Source organism: Anolis sagrei, chromosome 6 (assembly GCF_037176765.1).
Source record: "Anolis sagrei isolate rAnoSag1 chromosome 6, rAnoSag1.mat, whole genome shotgun sequence".
Classification (NCBI taxonomy): domain Eukaryota; kingdom Metazoa; phylum Chordata; class Lepidosauria; order Squamata; family Dactyloidae; genus Anolis; species Anolis sagrei.
In genome coordinates this window covers 119,070,039-119,085,177 of record NC_090026.1, presented here as the reverse complement: position 1 = coordinate 119,085,177, position 15,139 = coordinate 119,070,039, and the positions used below count along the sequence as shown (strand labels likewise).

The 15,139-nt window shown below is 38.1% G+C and overlaps 1 protein-coding gene across 2 annotated transcripts in view; it reads left to right on the top strand.

The window, feature by feature from the left end:
* DNAJB6 (DnaJ heat shock protein family (Hsp40) member B6) overlaps positions 1–15,139 on the top strand; it is a 60,467-nt gene that overhangs the window by 25,479 nt on the left and 19,849 nt on the right. For both annotated transcript variants that reach the window (XM_060782575.2, XM_060782577.2), the window contains exons 6-8: positions 812–943; positions 2,035–2,176; positions 2,725–2,795. In XM_060782575.2, the coding sequence (XP_060638558.1) occupies positions 812–943; positions 2,035–2,176; positions 2,725–2,795 (345 nt within the window). The remainder of the gene's footprint in view (positions 1–811; positions 944–2,034; positions 2,177–2,724; positions 2,796–15,139) is intronic.

Sequence of the window (15,139 nt, the reverse complement as noted above, 5' to 3'; positions counted from 1 at the left end):
TATAAAACAAAAATCAATGTTAAATAATTTCTAAAAGCCATGTATTTTGTTATATTCATAATGCTAGAAAGTTTTAATTTAATAATAAATGTTATTTATCACCTGCCTTTCCTGGTGGCTCGAGGCATTGAATGGCCTTAAAGCTATATTTTTTTAACTTTACCTTTTTGTGAAAAACAGTGATATCTTTTTAGAAACATGGTTGAAAGGTTAGAGGCCGGATTATTCTGTTAAGATTGTTATTTGAATACTTATTTTAAAATGAGAGTTAAACACTAATATTTTTAAAATTGAGAGAATATTTTTAATATTCTATGAATTCTATAAACATATTGTCACTATTACCAAGTTTATACATCCATAAAAAGATACAACTAAATGACAGTGAACCATTAATGAACTAACTGTATGCCTGTCTACAGTTGTCTCCTTCTGTTCTGGACTGCAACTTCTGTCAGCAGTAACCAACATAGCCCATGCTGAGACAGAATCAGCATTGTCATGAAGCTTATCTAGAGCCACATTTTCTGGTCTAACAGAAAATTGGTGACTGAAGTTGCAATTCCAATTTTTTTTCTGAGAGTGAGATTTACTGAATGCACTTGATCTTAAGTAGACAATCAAATCTTGATATGTCCGCCTGGTAGAGGCCTCATCATTGTTAAAGGGAATTATAACTCAAAACATGTAAAATGCATTACTTGTCTTTTAGTCTTTAAACTTATATGGGGTATACAAATGGACACATGAGATAGCAAATCTGAGAATACAAAACCACAGCCATTTTATAAACCTTTACTTGTTTTCACAGAAGATCCATTTGAAGACTTCTTTGGTAATAGACGGGGGCCACGGGGAAATAGAAACAGAGGCGGAGGATCCTTTTTCTCTGCCTTTGGTGGATTTCCTGCCTTTGGCAGTGGCTTTTCTTCATTTGATACAGGTAGGTAAATATGCACTTAAAATGTAGTATTTTTTCTTGAATAATGCTCAATTGCTTTTAGAATATGTATAAAATAGTTAAGAGTAGAGACATCACACTGACAGCAAAGATCCTCATAGTTAAAGCAATGGTATTCCCCATAGTAACCTATGAATGTGAGAGCTGGACCATAAGGAAGGCTGAGCAAAGGAAGATAGATGCTTTCAAAATGTGGTGTTGGAGGAAAATTCTTAGAGTGCCTTGGACCACAAGAAGATCAAGCCAGTCCATCCTCCAGGAAATAATGCCCGACTGCTCACTGGAGGGAAGGATATTAGAGGCAAAGATAACGTACTTTGGCCGCAAAATGAGAAGACAGGAAAGCTTGGAGAAGAGGATGATGCTGGGGAAAAAGGAAGGAAAAAGGAAGAGGGGCCAACCAAGGGCAAGATGGATGGATGTTTCCTTGAAGTGACTGGCTTGACCTTGAAGGAGCTGGGAGTGGCCACCACTGACAGGGAGCACTGGTGTGGGCTGGTCCATGAGGTCACAAAGAGTTGGAAGCGACTGAATGAATAAACAACAGCAACAAAACTTGTAGAATTACGATCAAACTATGCAGATGTACGAACACAGATATCTTTGAGTAACCTAGAATACATGAGTTAGGGCTAAGATTATAGAGATAAGTAGCTAAGACTGAGTCCAGAAAACTACTTAATGGTATCTACTTTTTCAAAACTCTCACAGCATAAGCTAAATCTATTTTACGTAAGCTCTGCCACCTGTGGCATATCCCCTCTTTTATTTCTTCACATGTTATGTTGGAAAAAAATTAAGGATTCACACCTCATCTTAAGGTTGTCGAAAACTGAGAAGAATGATGGTTGGGCTTGGTAGGATTGGTTCATATTTCGAATTGCCAAAAATTAATGTTATAAACTGCTACTGTTGTTTGTAAATATGCATCTAGTGGTGATCTGATCTGTATCATGTATCTAATTCTAAAAAAGAAAGCCTATGGAAGAAACTTCATTCTTCATTCCTTCTGAATAAATAAAGTACTGTATGCCTCGAATCCAGGACCTATAATTACTTCTCTTCCCTTACAGGTTTTACTTCTTTCGGTTCTTTGGGACACGGGGGTCTTACTTCATTCTCCTCCACGTCATTTGGTGGCAGTGGGATGGGTAACTTCAAATCAGTATCGACTTCAACCAAAATGGTTAACGGCAGAAAAATTACTACAAAGAGGTATAGTGATTTAAAATGTTTATTTTGTTATCCACCTATTTTGTCTGCTTAATTCATGTGTATATATTGGAAGTGTGAGTTCCCTCTCTCACTGTTGGATACTGAAGAAAATTAGGAAGCTAGAGCACTGCTTATTCAAAGCATGATTGAAAAGATAAGAATAAATGATCAGCTTTGGTTTTCTGGTTTTTGTTACCAAGTGTGATTCACCTCCCTAGTTCTGGGAATTAGGTTTGAATTTTCTGGATATTTTATGATAAATGTGCCTAAATTCAACATTATGGATTCTAAATGTAGTAATTATGGACAATTTTGTATCTGATAGAAGTTGGGATTAGGATTTCTTTTAAATTTTGCTGGACTAGTAATTTTCAAAGACTGTTTTAATTGTTCCAAGCTTCTGTAGGAAGCCAGGCTTTCAAGTTTAGCTCCTTCTGCTTGGAACTAGTTGGTTATAAATCGCTTTATAGAGAGAAGATCTATATGCAACTTGATAGTTATTCAGAAAACTTCCAAAATCACAATTAAAATGGATTTTTATCCTACAGAATCGTTGAGAATGGACAAGAGAGAGTAGAAGTTGAAGAAGATGGTCTGCTAAAGTCTTTAACAATAAATGGTAAGGAGCAGCCGCTACGCTTGGATAACAAGTAATTCAACGCACGCATTTAAAAGAGATTTTAAGCTATAACAAGCACCCTTTGAGGATTAAGAGGAACATTTTTTGAAGATTCCAAACGAACTCTTTCATTATACTATACGTAATCTAAAGTATTTATAAACAGCTCATTGGAGCTCATATGTCAGACTTTTGCGTTTAATTGCTGGGACCACATGAACAGGACCATTTTTTGTCCTTAAAATTGTTGTAAATTTCTGTATGCACTTTGCTTTTTATTAAACATGATTTTAGTTTACCTTGCATTAGTGCTAGGGCCAAATTGTACGTGATAATTAGCATGAAACTTGCTTTTGCGTTTTTTCCCCCTTTCTTTTTTTTGTTTTGCCATGTGAGCCAACTAGTCATTTTACACCTACTGTGAATTTAACATTTCTGAGGCAAATTTAATTTCAAGCTTTCAGTATTTAGTAGTGAATAATGTTAGTATGTTACTGATGGTGCATTTTTGGTTTAAATAATTCAAGGATGTTTTCTAGTTGTGCATGAATGCTGACAATTTAATGTGTAATGTTTAAGCCTAAGCTAACACAAGTTAAATCTGGTGAGCTTGGGTATCTTGTCATTTTTGCTAAAACGTTAAAAATGAATAAATGCTGATATTTGTGGTGCATTCTTTCATGGGTAACATTTGTAGCCTTTTTGTGTGCCTTTGAAACTTTGATAACCATACCATGCTTTCATTGCCCATTTTCTTAGCAAATATTTACCCTTATAAGCATTTGTTGCTACTAATATGTTAGCAGCGACATTCTCAACTAGCAAGAAATAACTCCTGTGGACTGGATAAGAAGAATAATTATAGTATGGCAGTACTCTGAATTAATTTTTGTGAATTGACAGAAATGTTTCAGCATCACACTTTCAGGGCAATTCCCAATGAGTTTAGTTTCAAATGACTGGGGCCACTGGACACAAGACCTAATAGACATTAAAGTGGCAAATGTCTCATTTACAAAACAACAGGGTTCTTTTGATTCAATTACTGTTGTCTTAGCTGCCTCTTCATGCAGCTGCATTATTAAATACATATATATCTTAACCCAAAACTCTTAAACAGCATACATAAATAAAAACATTACATTGTACACAAAAGTAAAAAGTAAATGTTTCCCCTTAACATTAAGTCTAGTCATGTCCAACTCTGGGGTGGTGGTGTTCATCTCCATTTCTAAGCCCAAGAGCCGGCATTGTCCGTAAACGCCTCCAAGGTCATGTGGCTGGCCAGACTGCATGGAGCGCTGTTACCTTTCCGTCGAAACGGTACCTATTGATCTTCTCACATTTGTTTTGAATTGCTAGGCTAGCAGAAACTGGGGCTAACAGCGGGAGCTCACTTCGCTCCCCAGATTTGAACCGCCAACCTTTTGGTCAGCAAGTTCAGCGGCTCAGCAGTTTAACCTGCTGTTCCAAAATTGTACACAGATGTATATAATATACAACACACAAGTAACAAACTTTCTTCAGGCGATCCAAGAAACAGATGTCAGGTTGGATTAAATAAGGAAGGCTTGCTGAAATAAGTAAGATTTTAACTTAAGTGGAAAATACATTTTTTCACTGCAGGTTTTGAGGCTTGTCTGTAATGGATCACATTGGGAATGGGGAAGGAAAAGGACACAGCTCATTAAGCATCACTGCTTATAAGCCTTTAAGATTGTTGTTATAATTAAGGCCTACTATTGCTCAAATTTTAAGATGACCTTACTGCTAATCATTTGAGCGCAGATAAGCATTATGGAATTAGATATTCACTGAAGATTTCAATGCGACTTACAAAGCCTATATAACTTTGGGAAAGAGAAAAAAAACACCCATGCCTTGATTTGAAGCTAGAGATAACCAAAATGGTTTCAGATGTCTGAAATACTTGAACTTTGAAACAAACTTCTATAGTTGTTCATGGATCAAATCAATGAATGCAGAATAAAAGATAAAATGAATTTGATTAGTGAGCTATTACAAGCTGTATTACATATTTGAGTCTGTGCTGTTCAGTACAGCAAAATAATAATAAAAAACATAATGGTTCAGGCAATTGCCACAAAGAAGGAAATAGCACTTTGCACTTTACATTGATATTTTTAAATGAAACATAAATCAGCAGCCCTATGTGCCTTTCCATTTCAATCATCAAGTCCCTCCAAATTGCAAAAGGAGAGCATTGGCATATAAACAGGTTATTTCCATATCAAATGAACTATTTCCAACGCTACTTCTTCCTCATATGCAATTAAAATCCCGTACTCTTACCAGTCACCAGATTTAACGAGAGTCAGAAGAGTAGCTCACCAGCTTTTAAACTTTATTTCATTACTGAATAGACTACTGGGAAATATGTCACAAAACATTGTTGAGCTTGGGTGTTTTCCTTGGAGTGCTCTATGCAAGTAAACTCAGGGTGGTGTATACACTGTGATTAAAAAACATATCAGAACTGTGTGCAATTTTTTTTTTGACAAATTCTACATCCTGCCTTACTTAATCTTATTGTACATATTTCCTTGCTTTGAATCTCCCTTCTAAAACCTATTACTATGATCACTGCCTCATACAATTTATTGGCAATTGAACTGAATTCTGTGCCAGGTTTACCCATTTCCACAGTTGTGAATGCACACAGCTCTGGTATACAATTTGGCTGGCAAATCTGTCTTGATCCAAATGTATTGCATCCTGCTTGTAGGTGTCCAGTAATTTGGATCTCAAATCTAACAGTGCAGGCTAACCTTTCCACTAAGATTAACAAAATTGTACATGATATTACTTGTGCACAGTCAGAGTATTTAGTTTACTCTGACTAAATTCAGCCAGTCTCTGGTTATTATATGCAAGAATAAAATATACTTCTGGGGGAGTGGGGGAAGGAGACTAACTGGTTCATACATTCACCGTTTCTGCACATTGAATGTATGTGTTGCTTAAGCACTGCTTGCCTGCTGTTTGCATGTACACTAACTAGTGCAATTCTCTCCAGTGTGTGTGGAGTTGACACAATCAAAGTGTCTGGATATGACATGTACAGTGTCAGAAGTGTGCAATGAAAGCAACTGACTGCTTATATTACATATTTTGCTGTATGATAAATAACAAGCTGGGTCAGAATGTTGGACTGCTCTATCGTTACTTGGACCTAGAGCAGCAATTCTCAAGATGAAACATTGTCCCCTGCGTCAACCATTTTAACTGTGTCCGCTGGCCACGATACAGAATGTGCACAACGCATGTGGGTTGTCTTCCACCCGTTTTTCTAAACAAATCAATGAAATGTGACTTATTTTTGAGGTCAGAGAAACCAGAAAATGGGTCACAATTTCTCTTCCATAAAATAACTCTGTACCAAGGTGTGAATGCAGCCCATGCATGCTGCCCCTTGGGCTCATTGTTCTGGCCTTCATCTCTCTTGGCCCTCCTCTCACCCTCCAGAGAGCTCTTGGCAGCCACATGTCTCCCTGTCCTTACAGTTGGGTGATGTGTCAGGCTGCTGTGTCCCTAGGCTGAGAGTTGAGCTGCAGCAGTCACACACACAGCTGCCCAGGGCTTTCCCAAGAGCCTTGGACTACTGCATGTGAAACCCTCATCTTGGCAGGAGGACACGTTTTGCTGCTGCATCCTCCTGAGAGGAGGGCCCGGGCAGCCATGAGTAAAATCCTCCTCTTGGTAGGAGGGCATGGCAGGCCGCCATGCTCCTGCCAAGAGGAGGGCCCTAGAGTCACATGCAACTGTGCAGGGCTCCCCCAAGAACTCCATGTAGCAGTGTGTGAAACACTGCCCCCCCCCCCTTGTCAACCACTCCCCGGCTTTCCCTCCCACTCCAACTACTCCCGGCCTCCCCCCTCCCAATTGCCCTTGCCCCCCCCCTTCTGGTCTGGCCCACCCAGTCTGGCATGTGACCCCCATCCAAGGGCTTGGTGAAGCCCTTATAAGTTATTGCAACTCTTGCTGCAACTGATCTCTTGTATCTGCCTTCCTGCATCATCTTTCATGTTTTGATCGCAGTGAAAATCTCAGATGATTTTGTTTGACAAGCCATGAGCAAAGATTTATGAACTGAAAATAGACATAACTACATTGTCAACTGAGAGTGAACAATCACTGCATGCCACAACATTGTAGTTCAAATATGGGAAATAATGGCTCGCACATGATCTTAGATTGCAAGATCACCACTGTGGTGGTTGTTAAGGCACATGGAAATTGCCATCTTGCAACATTACCATTACCCTAAACATAACTAGGGAAGTTAAATGTGGCTAGTCTTAGTACTTGAATGATACACCACTAGGGTATTGAAGTGATCACCAGATAGAATCTCCTAGGATAATTTTCTGGCTGAAACCATGTAGCTAACAATACTGGCCAGGTGAAGCAAGAGTTTGATTCAGTGCAAGGTAGTTTCCTATGTTTTTCCTGTTCCTAACACCTGTTATAGTAACCGCTGAATCTTGAGATGAGTGAACAATTTGTGGGCTTTCCCTTATTGCTAGCTATGTCAGAATTTCCCAAATTCTGTCAGCTGTAGTCAACACAGCTGAAAGGTAAGGGATGACGGACTTTTATGCCAATACCTGGAAGGCTAGTTTCCTATTCCTGCCAGAGGAGTTTCTGTTCAGGCTCCAGAAATCCTAGAACAAGAGCCTTGTAATGATGTTCAGCCTGAAGGAGGGGAATGATAGTTTCAGTGCTAGAGAAGCAAGAAAGAACTCCTCTTTTTCCCATTGCCTTGAGCCTTCTTCTCTTGTACTGTGTAGCAATCGAAAGTTTTCAAACCTTGCATTAAGTAGCTACACATAAGTAGGGAAAGGATAGGCTTGCTGTTCTGGAGATCTGGGAAAGGGAAAATTGGTCTTTATTTCTACATGTCAGCATCATTTATAGTATAGGGGTGCATCACACAAACCTAATTTGCTCTCCCCATTCTGGTATACTCACCATAAAAGTCAGAGGATTAAATATGCCACTCCCCTCTCTCCAGCAATTTGAAACAAACCTTTCTTCACTGCTGTCACTTTTGGAGTTCCCTTGTAAATTCTCACTGCGTACCTAAAATTTCTTTAGGCTATTCTTACTCTGTTTGGTGAGTTATTTGTGGCCATCCAGGTGTTGTGAGCTGCAACTCCTGTTCATTCTAGCCAATGTTTACAGCGGTGTACTTGCAGTCTAATAGCACTTGAAGGACCACATCCCCCACACACTGTATAGGCTCAACTGTCATCAACTTTATCTTAGTTCACAAAGGTTCTTGTCGAGGCATTTTTGTGGTTTGGCAACTCCTTTTAATGTAGTTTTTCATTTTGACAATCAGAGGGAGTTTCCAATGTATGTATGCTATGAATATGTGCATACCTTATCTCAGCATTGCCCTGTTTCTCTGTCAGACTGATATAAAATTGTCAGCTATCTGAGTTCACCTAAGGGTGGAACAAGTAGAACAAGTAGAAGCAGCAATAAAATGTTGCAGTTTATAGAGGTCCTGTTGAGTGTGCAAGCCATGCTGTCTTCTAGGATGAACATTTCATCCACCATCACCTCCCCACCAGACAGCATTCTCTGTCTACTGAACATGTTCAATCTTGATTTTCCTTAAGATAATTACCTGCTTCTAAAAATGAATGGAGATCACTCAAGCATGCTGACACTATCTTCTATCTCCGTGGTCCCCAATCTTTGGTCCTCTAGGAGTTTTGGACTTCGGCTCCCACAATTCCTAACAGTTGGCAAGCTAGCTGGGATTTCTGGGAGTTGAAGGCCAAAACACCTGGAGACCAAAGGTTGGGAACCACTGTTCTATCTCAAGGTCCCTATTGTGGAAGCTTCCTATGTGCTCTCACGGCAATGTTCACTGTTAGTGCCATAATAGAGATATAATAAAGTCAATATTTCGGTTACTACCCAAATCATCTTTTTAGCCATGTGGAAGAGTTATTATGGTAGACCAGACCTAAATTAGTAGGAAATATTTTCCCTTGGTATGCACTTTTGAATAGTGGCCATATTTTTTTCTGATGGAGCTTATTTAATCCTGAGGGAGTGTGGTGGACTAAATTGTACTGTTTTTATTGGAGGATTTGAAGGTCATGGATGGATCTATGCTACGTAACATGTAGATCCCATTGAAAAGCTACTTTTTCTTCCATTATTCTAATGGAAGTTAAATACAACTAACTTCTAAGTCCAGTTTATGATGTTTATCATGTTTTAAATCCCATGGGTAAGTGGCGATGTTCTCTAACTTTATGCACTGCTTTTGCATGATACAAATGCTACACCTTTTCTGTATGAACCTTGGATAAGCCTCCAAAATATTCCCGAGGGTTAGTAACTGCATCAATATGAAGTTTTAAAATATGATTGTTTGAAATCTGGTTAAGTTATAGTAACATTAATTTATTAGGTTTGCCAATATTAACTTTAATAAATTGTGAAAAAGTGCTGTTTTATCGTAAGCAAATATTGTATTAACCTGTCTTCTGTCTAGTCACTAGATTGAATGCTGTCATTTGTACCTTGGGATTGATTTCCAACAAGGTATTGCTAAACTGTCTGTTTTTCAGTGGTGTGTTTGTGAAGGAAACACAATAATACCATATTCCCTAGTGTCTAAATTAGAAATATTTGACATTCACTTGCCATTTTCATATCTGGGCATTCTCTCTTGCCTGTTTGCCTGGTTAAATTTACTTGTTTCTATGCAAGTGGCATTTGTCTGATTGTGTCGTGCATTATGTCCTAGTTTGTGTTGCAGTGTTCCTTGTCACTGATCATACTTGCAAGGTCATGTTAAATCTCAATTCTCAAACATGAAGTCTGCTAAATTCCATTATGTTGTAATTGTATGAGTCACTTAAGCTCAGTTTCTCCATGTGTAAAATGAAAACATTTTTGCAAATCTTGCAATTTAATATGAGTTTGAGAAAAATTAGTAGGGTTTCAAAGCTTGATAAATGGTTATGTAGGTGTGCATCTGAGGTGTAGTGTACAGTTTTCAACCTGTGCCCTCGTAATGATGTGAAACAAGACAGTGATAGAAGATTTCTGACTAAATTGAAATGATTTATTGCTGGATGCTGTGTCAAAGCTTTGATCTAATGTCCTGCACGGTTTGTGTTCTTGTGTGCATTAATACATATGCACATCTCAGTATTTTGAGGCATAAAAAGCTGAATTCTGCTTTCATTTGCATGAGCTCCATGGTGTCATATGTATTTTTGCAAAATATTTAAAGGAATAGATCTATATGAAAGGCATTGAACTTGCAAGTCTAGATTAAGGAAAATCCCAGTTAATGTTTTACTTCATATTTGTCATTTACATTCAAACCTATCTTCACAACCATAAAGACAAAAAATCTATATTTCTCAAAGCAAGAAACAGACACTTGATTCTCAGGTTGCTAAATTCCATCCTTTGCAGCCATGGGCTTTCTATGCTGGATTACATGGCTGCTTGTTTTCGTGTGTAACTTGATTAAGATGGATGCTTAGTTGCTGATCTTATGTAGTAAAAAATACTGCTTTGTGGCAAATAAATTGGTTGGTTGCCGATCTTATGTAGTAAAAAATACTGCTTTGTGGTAAATAAATCTGCAGATATAAGATGCATGGTTTCATGATTTTTCTTGAATAATACTCCCACAGATCCCAAAGGTCTAGGAGTTTGTGCTTGCCCAGAGAAATTTCTGACTTGTTTTCCTTTGAAAAGCTGGCTCCCAGAGCTTTTTGTATATAGACAGGGATCTGTTTTTTCAAGGAAAAAGTAGCTTGCCTCATGGAGCTTTTTAGGCTTCTGAATGCACTCTTTACATTTTATCATGAAGAGACCATTATAGCTTACCCACATAGCATAGCAGGAAAAGTCTGTTTGTTCTGTAATTAAGGGAGTACAGATTTGCCTTTAACAAACAAAGGTCACTCTGATTCATAATTTAGCCGCTCAGTCATTCAAGTATAGCAGTACTAGTTCACAAATGTGTATTAATCTTCATGGTCACCTGGTGTATTGCTATCACATCAGTGGCCTGGAGACAAAATCTTTTAAATGTAATCTTGAGTGGTCACTTGGCAAAGATCTTCAATGCTTGAGGGGAGAGGCTTTGTATAATATGTTTTTCCTGTGTTTTCCGGAGCCAACTTATTGTGCCTAATCTTTTTGTTTTCTATTTGAAGAAAATGGCTGACACAGACAGTTGTCCCTTTGTGGTGCTTTTTTGTCACAATGGTGGTTCAAGGGACATATTGCTATGCATCTTGCAATGTTTAATATGAGCTACTTCAAATGCTTGACGTAGTGGCATCATTGTAGTTTACATCTTTGCTTTCTTGGGTAGTTCTTTTCCTCATCTTTAGTCTATATTGTTATCCATTTCTTATATATGCAGTATAAGGAGTGCAATTATTTTGCATTAGAAAGAGCACATTTCATCTGTGGCAAAGCTAAATTGTGTCCTTTACATATACAAGTTCAATTTTTTCAGCTTAGTTTTGCTTGTAAAGAGATTTACTTGTTACAGATAGAACTAGTTTTCTCCTTATAACCAATAAAGTGATAATATCTTTATATTTGCTCTTTTGTCAATGAGTTATTGTAGGAAAAGGGAGATTATATTTTAAGTTTATGATTTGTTTAAGTTTGGAATTTATGATGGATATTGAGCTGGGGATGTAGAATAATATTTCATTATTTGCTCAGGATTCTTGGTATATGTTGAGGACGTATAGGGCAGGATGCATTCTTAAATCTATCTGCTTCCTTCTTGCTGTGAATGTCATTTCTGAATTTGAATTGAAGTTTATCTTGCAAGGTGCCTTTCTCCATAATGTTGTGCATTGGGATTCTAACTCTGGTCATAGGAATGACCTTGTGTGACTCAGACTACTGCTTCGTCCAGCTGAGTGTTCACTCTGATTGGCTTTCCAGTGTCATCTGCAGAACCCCCCCCCCCCCCAACGGCTATTGTATATATTCAATTTTTTAAAAAGAGATAGTGTGGATAAGGAAATATATGGGCCTCTGGCCAGGATAGAGCTCTCTACTTCTGGATTACTTGCTCACACACATCCCATAAACTCTAAAATGTGCAACAGCAGACTGAGAAGCCCTCTGGAACAGGTTTTTGGGATCATCAGGGTCCAGCCTCATGGCTATAATAGGAAGAAAATCCCTTAACGCACTGCTGAGAGCAGTGGAATCTAGCAAAAGTACCTGGTCAGATCCAGATCTACATTAGAAAATATATTCAAATGGCTGTGCATGTTGACAGTAAGAAACTCAAGGCGCAGATGACTGGGTAGTTGCCTTTACTAGAAGAAAAGGTGAATGTGATGTGTTTCAGATGTGAGAAAGGAGCAAGACTTTGTGGCATTTCATAGCAGCTGAAATAAGGTTTGTGATATTGGCCAATTGATAACAGACACAGAAATCAAGTCCAGTTTATATATATATTTGGTTTAAGGTATCCCTAAGAGCATTTGACTTAACCTTTGAATGCGATTTCATTACATCACAAATGTACAGTACTCACTCAAGTGTAGAACTTGTAGACCAGCGTATTGTGAAACTTACATCGGCTGAGTTTTTTGTTTTTACCCCACGTCTTCTGACTGTCAAATTGTCTTGCACAAAATTATATTCTATCTCAGATATTGCCATTGGCCAAATACCTGTGAAAATTGCTGAGTAAGGCACTTTGCTGTTTGAGAAGTTTATTTCAATGTGCTTTTATGAGGTATTGCTTTAAAATCGTGTTAACTAAATTTTTAAATATCAGAAGCTTTGTAGAAATTATTTTTCCAGTTAAGTCACCTTACCCTTAGGATAAAAATAAAAACGCTGATATGTCTCTAGATACTTAGCTGTTCTGTTTCCTACTTAAAAGGGCAGACAAATGTGTTTTCAGTTATGTGTTCTCCCTGGAAAGTTTGCATAAGATTAGATCCATGGTAACACTGTTTTCCTTCCATAAGTCACTGCTGGTAGATGCACAAATACATCTATGCAAGCACATACCTTCTGTTGTGAGAGCGTTGGAAAAGTCGATGCACAGTTGATTTTTGATACAAACTCAGTACTAAATTGTCAAGTCACTTGGCCCTGGATGGAAATCAAAGTTTGTTGTTGGGTGTGGTGGTGAAAATTCCCTAAGTCGTCTCGGATGCTTCAGGTTTGGACCTGTTAATGGCTAGCAGCCAGAATTAAGAGTTTGAACAGATAGTTTGTTTAAAGCAGCTGACAATATAGGTCACAGTTTGCTAACTAGACAGCTTCATAGGTCAAGGAAAGTAGCATGAGGCCATTTCCAACTCAGTGTAGCTGACTTGAATGGGAGAGGCACGTTGCCAGACGACTGCGGAAATGTGGGTGGCACTGAACAATTAATAAATCACTGCAGAATATGCATGACTTACTGTGATGGACATGGAAGTCCATTAGTGATAACAATCATTCTGTTACTCTTATACTGGTGCCCAAATACTTCCTTACAAAAAGCAGGAAGAATGTGTTCTTTCTTCACAAAATGGAGAGGATTCAGCAGTGGCAATATGGTCAACATTCTATTTTTCAAGCTTGTATAGGCAGAGATATAGTTCTGAGAAGCAGCAAAGGTATAGGCTTGCTTCTATTGGAAACTTTTTAATTTGAAGATGACTTTATGGAAACTGTCCAGGCAGTAACCGACTTCGTACATTTTGAACACAAAGAAGTCTTTGAAGGTACACATTTGCTTTTCCTTTAATAACTAGATTACAATTGCCCCCCACTCGTTCATTCCGAGCTTGCTTTTTTTCTCAGATCTTTCTGATGTAATCCACATTCTTTGTGACAGATAATCATCTAATCTGACTATTCCAATAAAAAAGAGACTTGAGTTAAAGTTGATAGTGTTAAGAAAGCTATTACGTTACTCAATTGATGGCTTAATTGTGTGAAGCAACAATCCAGATAACTTGATGATAGAATCTTACTTATAAACATGCAGTACCTCCAGGAACCATAGACAATGTCTTAAACTTAGTCTGACCAGTGGCCCATTTGGCCCAGTATCCATTGCTAATAGGCCTGTACTTAGGCAAGCTTTTTAGCATTCCTCCTACAACCAGCCTTTCATATTTGAAGGGCTGGCTTTTGTAGATTGGATTATTCCTATATGTGATTAAAATGTGCTTTGTAGAAATCTCTAGATCAATGATTCCCAACCTTGTTTTGACCAGGGACCACTTTGACGAGGGACCACTCTCCAACGTTAGTACCAGGAGGGTTATGAATTAGTTTTTGGTCAACTTTAGATTCAGTTTGGTTATTTTGAGTGCTGATTCAGAAAATTGCATTGGATAGCTCTAGTTTTGCATGCCATCTAGTAGTCGCCGTCTTCTCATCCACAGAAAACAATATTTAATAAGCCTCGGCACAATAAGAGGGTTTCACGAGATCAGTCACTCCTGTTGCAATGGTGTAGTAATAGTGAGGCCGTGGATCATATTTTAGTTCTTGCAGACCACTGGTTGTCCATAGACCACAGGTTGGGAACCACTGCTCTAGATCCTCCAATACAATTCTGTGGTCAATGTCCTATGGAAGTTGATCATAGAATTGTGTTGGAGACCTAGAGAGATGTTCTCTCAGATTTTAAAAAACACATTTTTTAACATTTTCCCGCTTTCATGGGGGTCTTGCACTTCTACCCACAACAAATGGAGGGCTGTCTGTTTTTAACTCATGAGTGCAGAGGAGCAAAATGGAAATGCATTTAGCAGAGGAACTCAAAAGTAGGGGCCAATGTATCAGTCTATTTCAGGTACATGTTAATTTATTAGGTTTTCAATCACAAACCTGTTCTGTATGTTTCATTATCAGTTTCAATTTTACTTTTTAAAAACCCTTCAAAAATCATATGATGTTCTCTTCAATATGCAGTATCCCCTAATACAAGCATTTCTACACACAGCCTTCTCCTATGTATGCATTTTTGATTGCTGTTTTAGACTTGAAAACGGTCTTGTAAATTTAACATTAAATTATAAGAAATTGGAGTTTCTGATCTTGGTAAAAGGTAGCCCAATGTATAGTGCATTGCAGAAGTCCACTCTTGAGGTCCTCAATACGCACACTACCATATTTAGGTCCTCCAGATTTAGATAGCTATCACACCCATCTTACAAATTGCAAAAGGATGTAAAGAATTTGCATCTGTCCATATTTTTGTATTTCCCTGAGCTTGTGGAATACTTAAGGATGTGTATGTGGTTGGAGTGAGTGATCTAGGACAATTGGTACAAGCTAAGACTTGA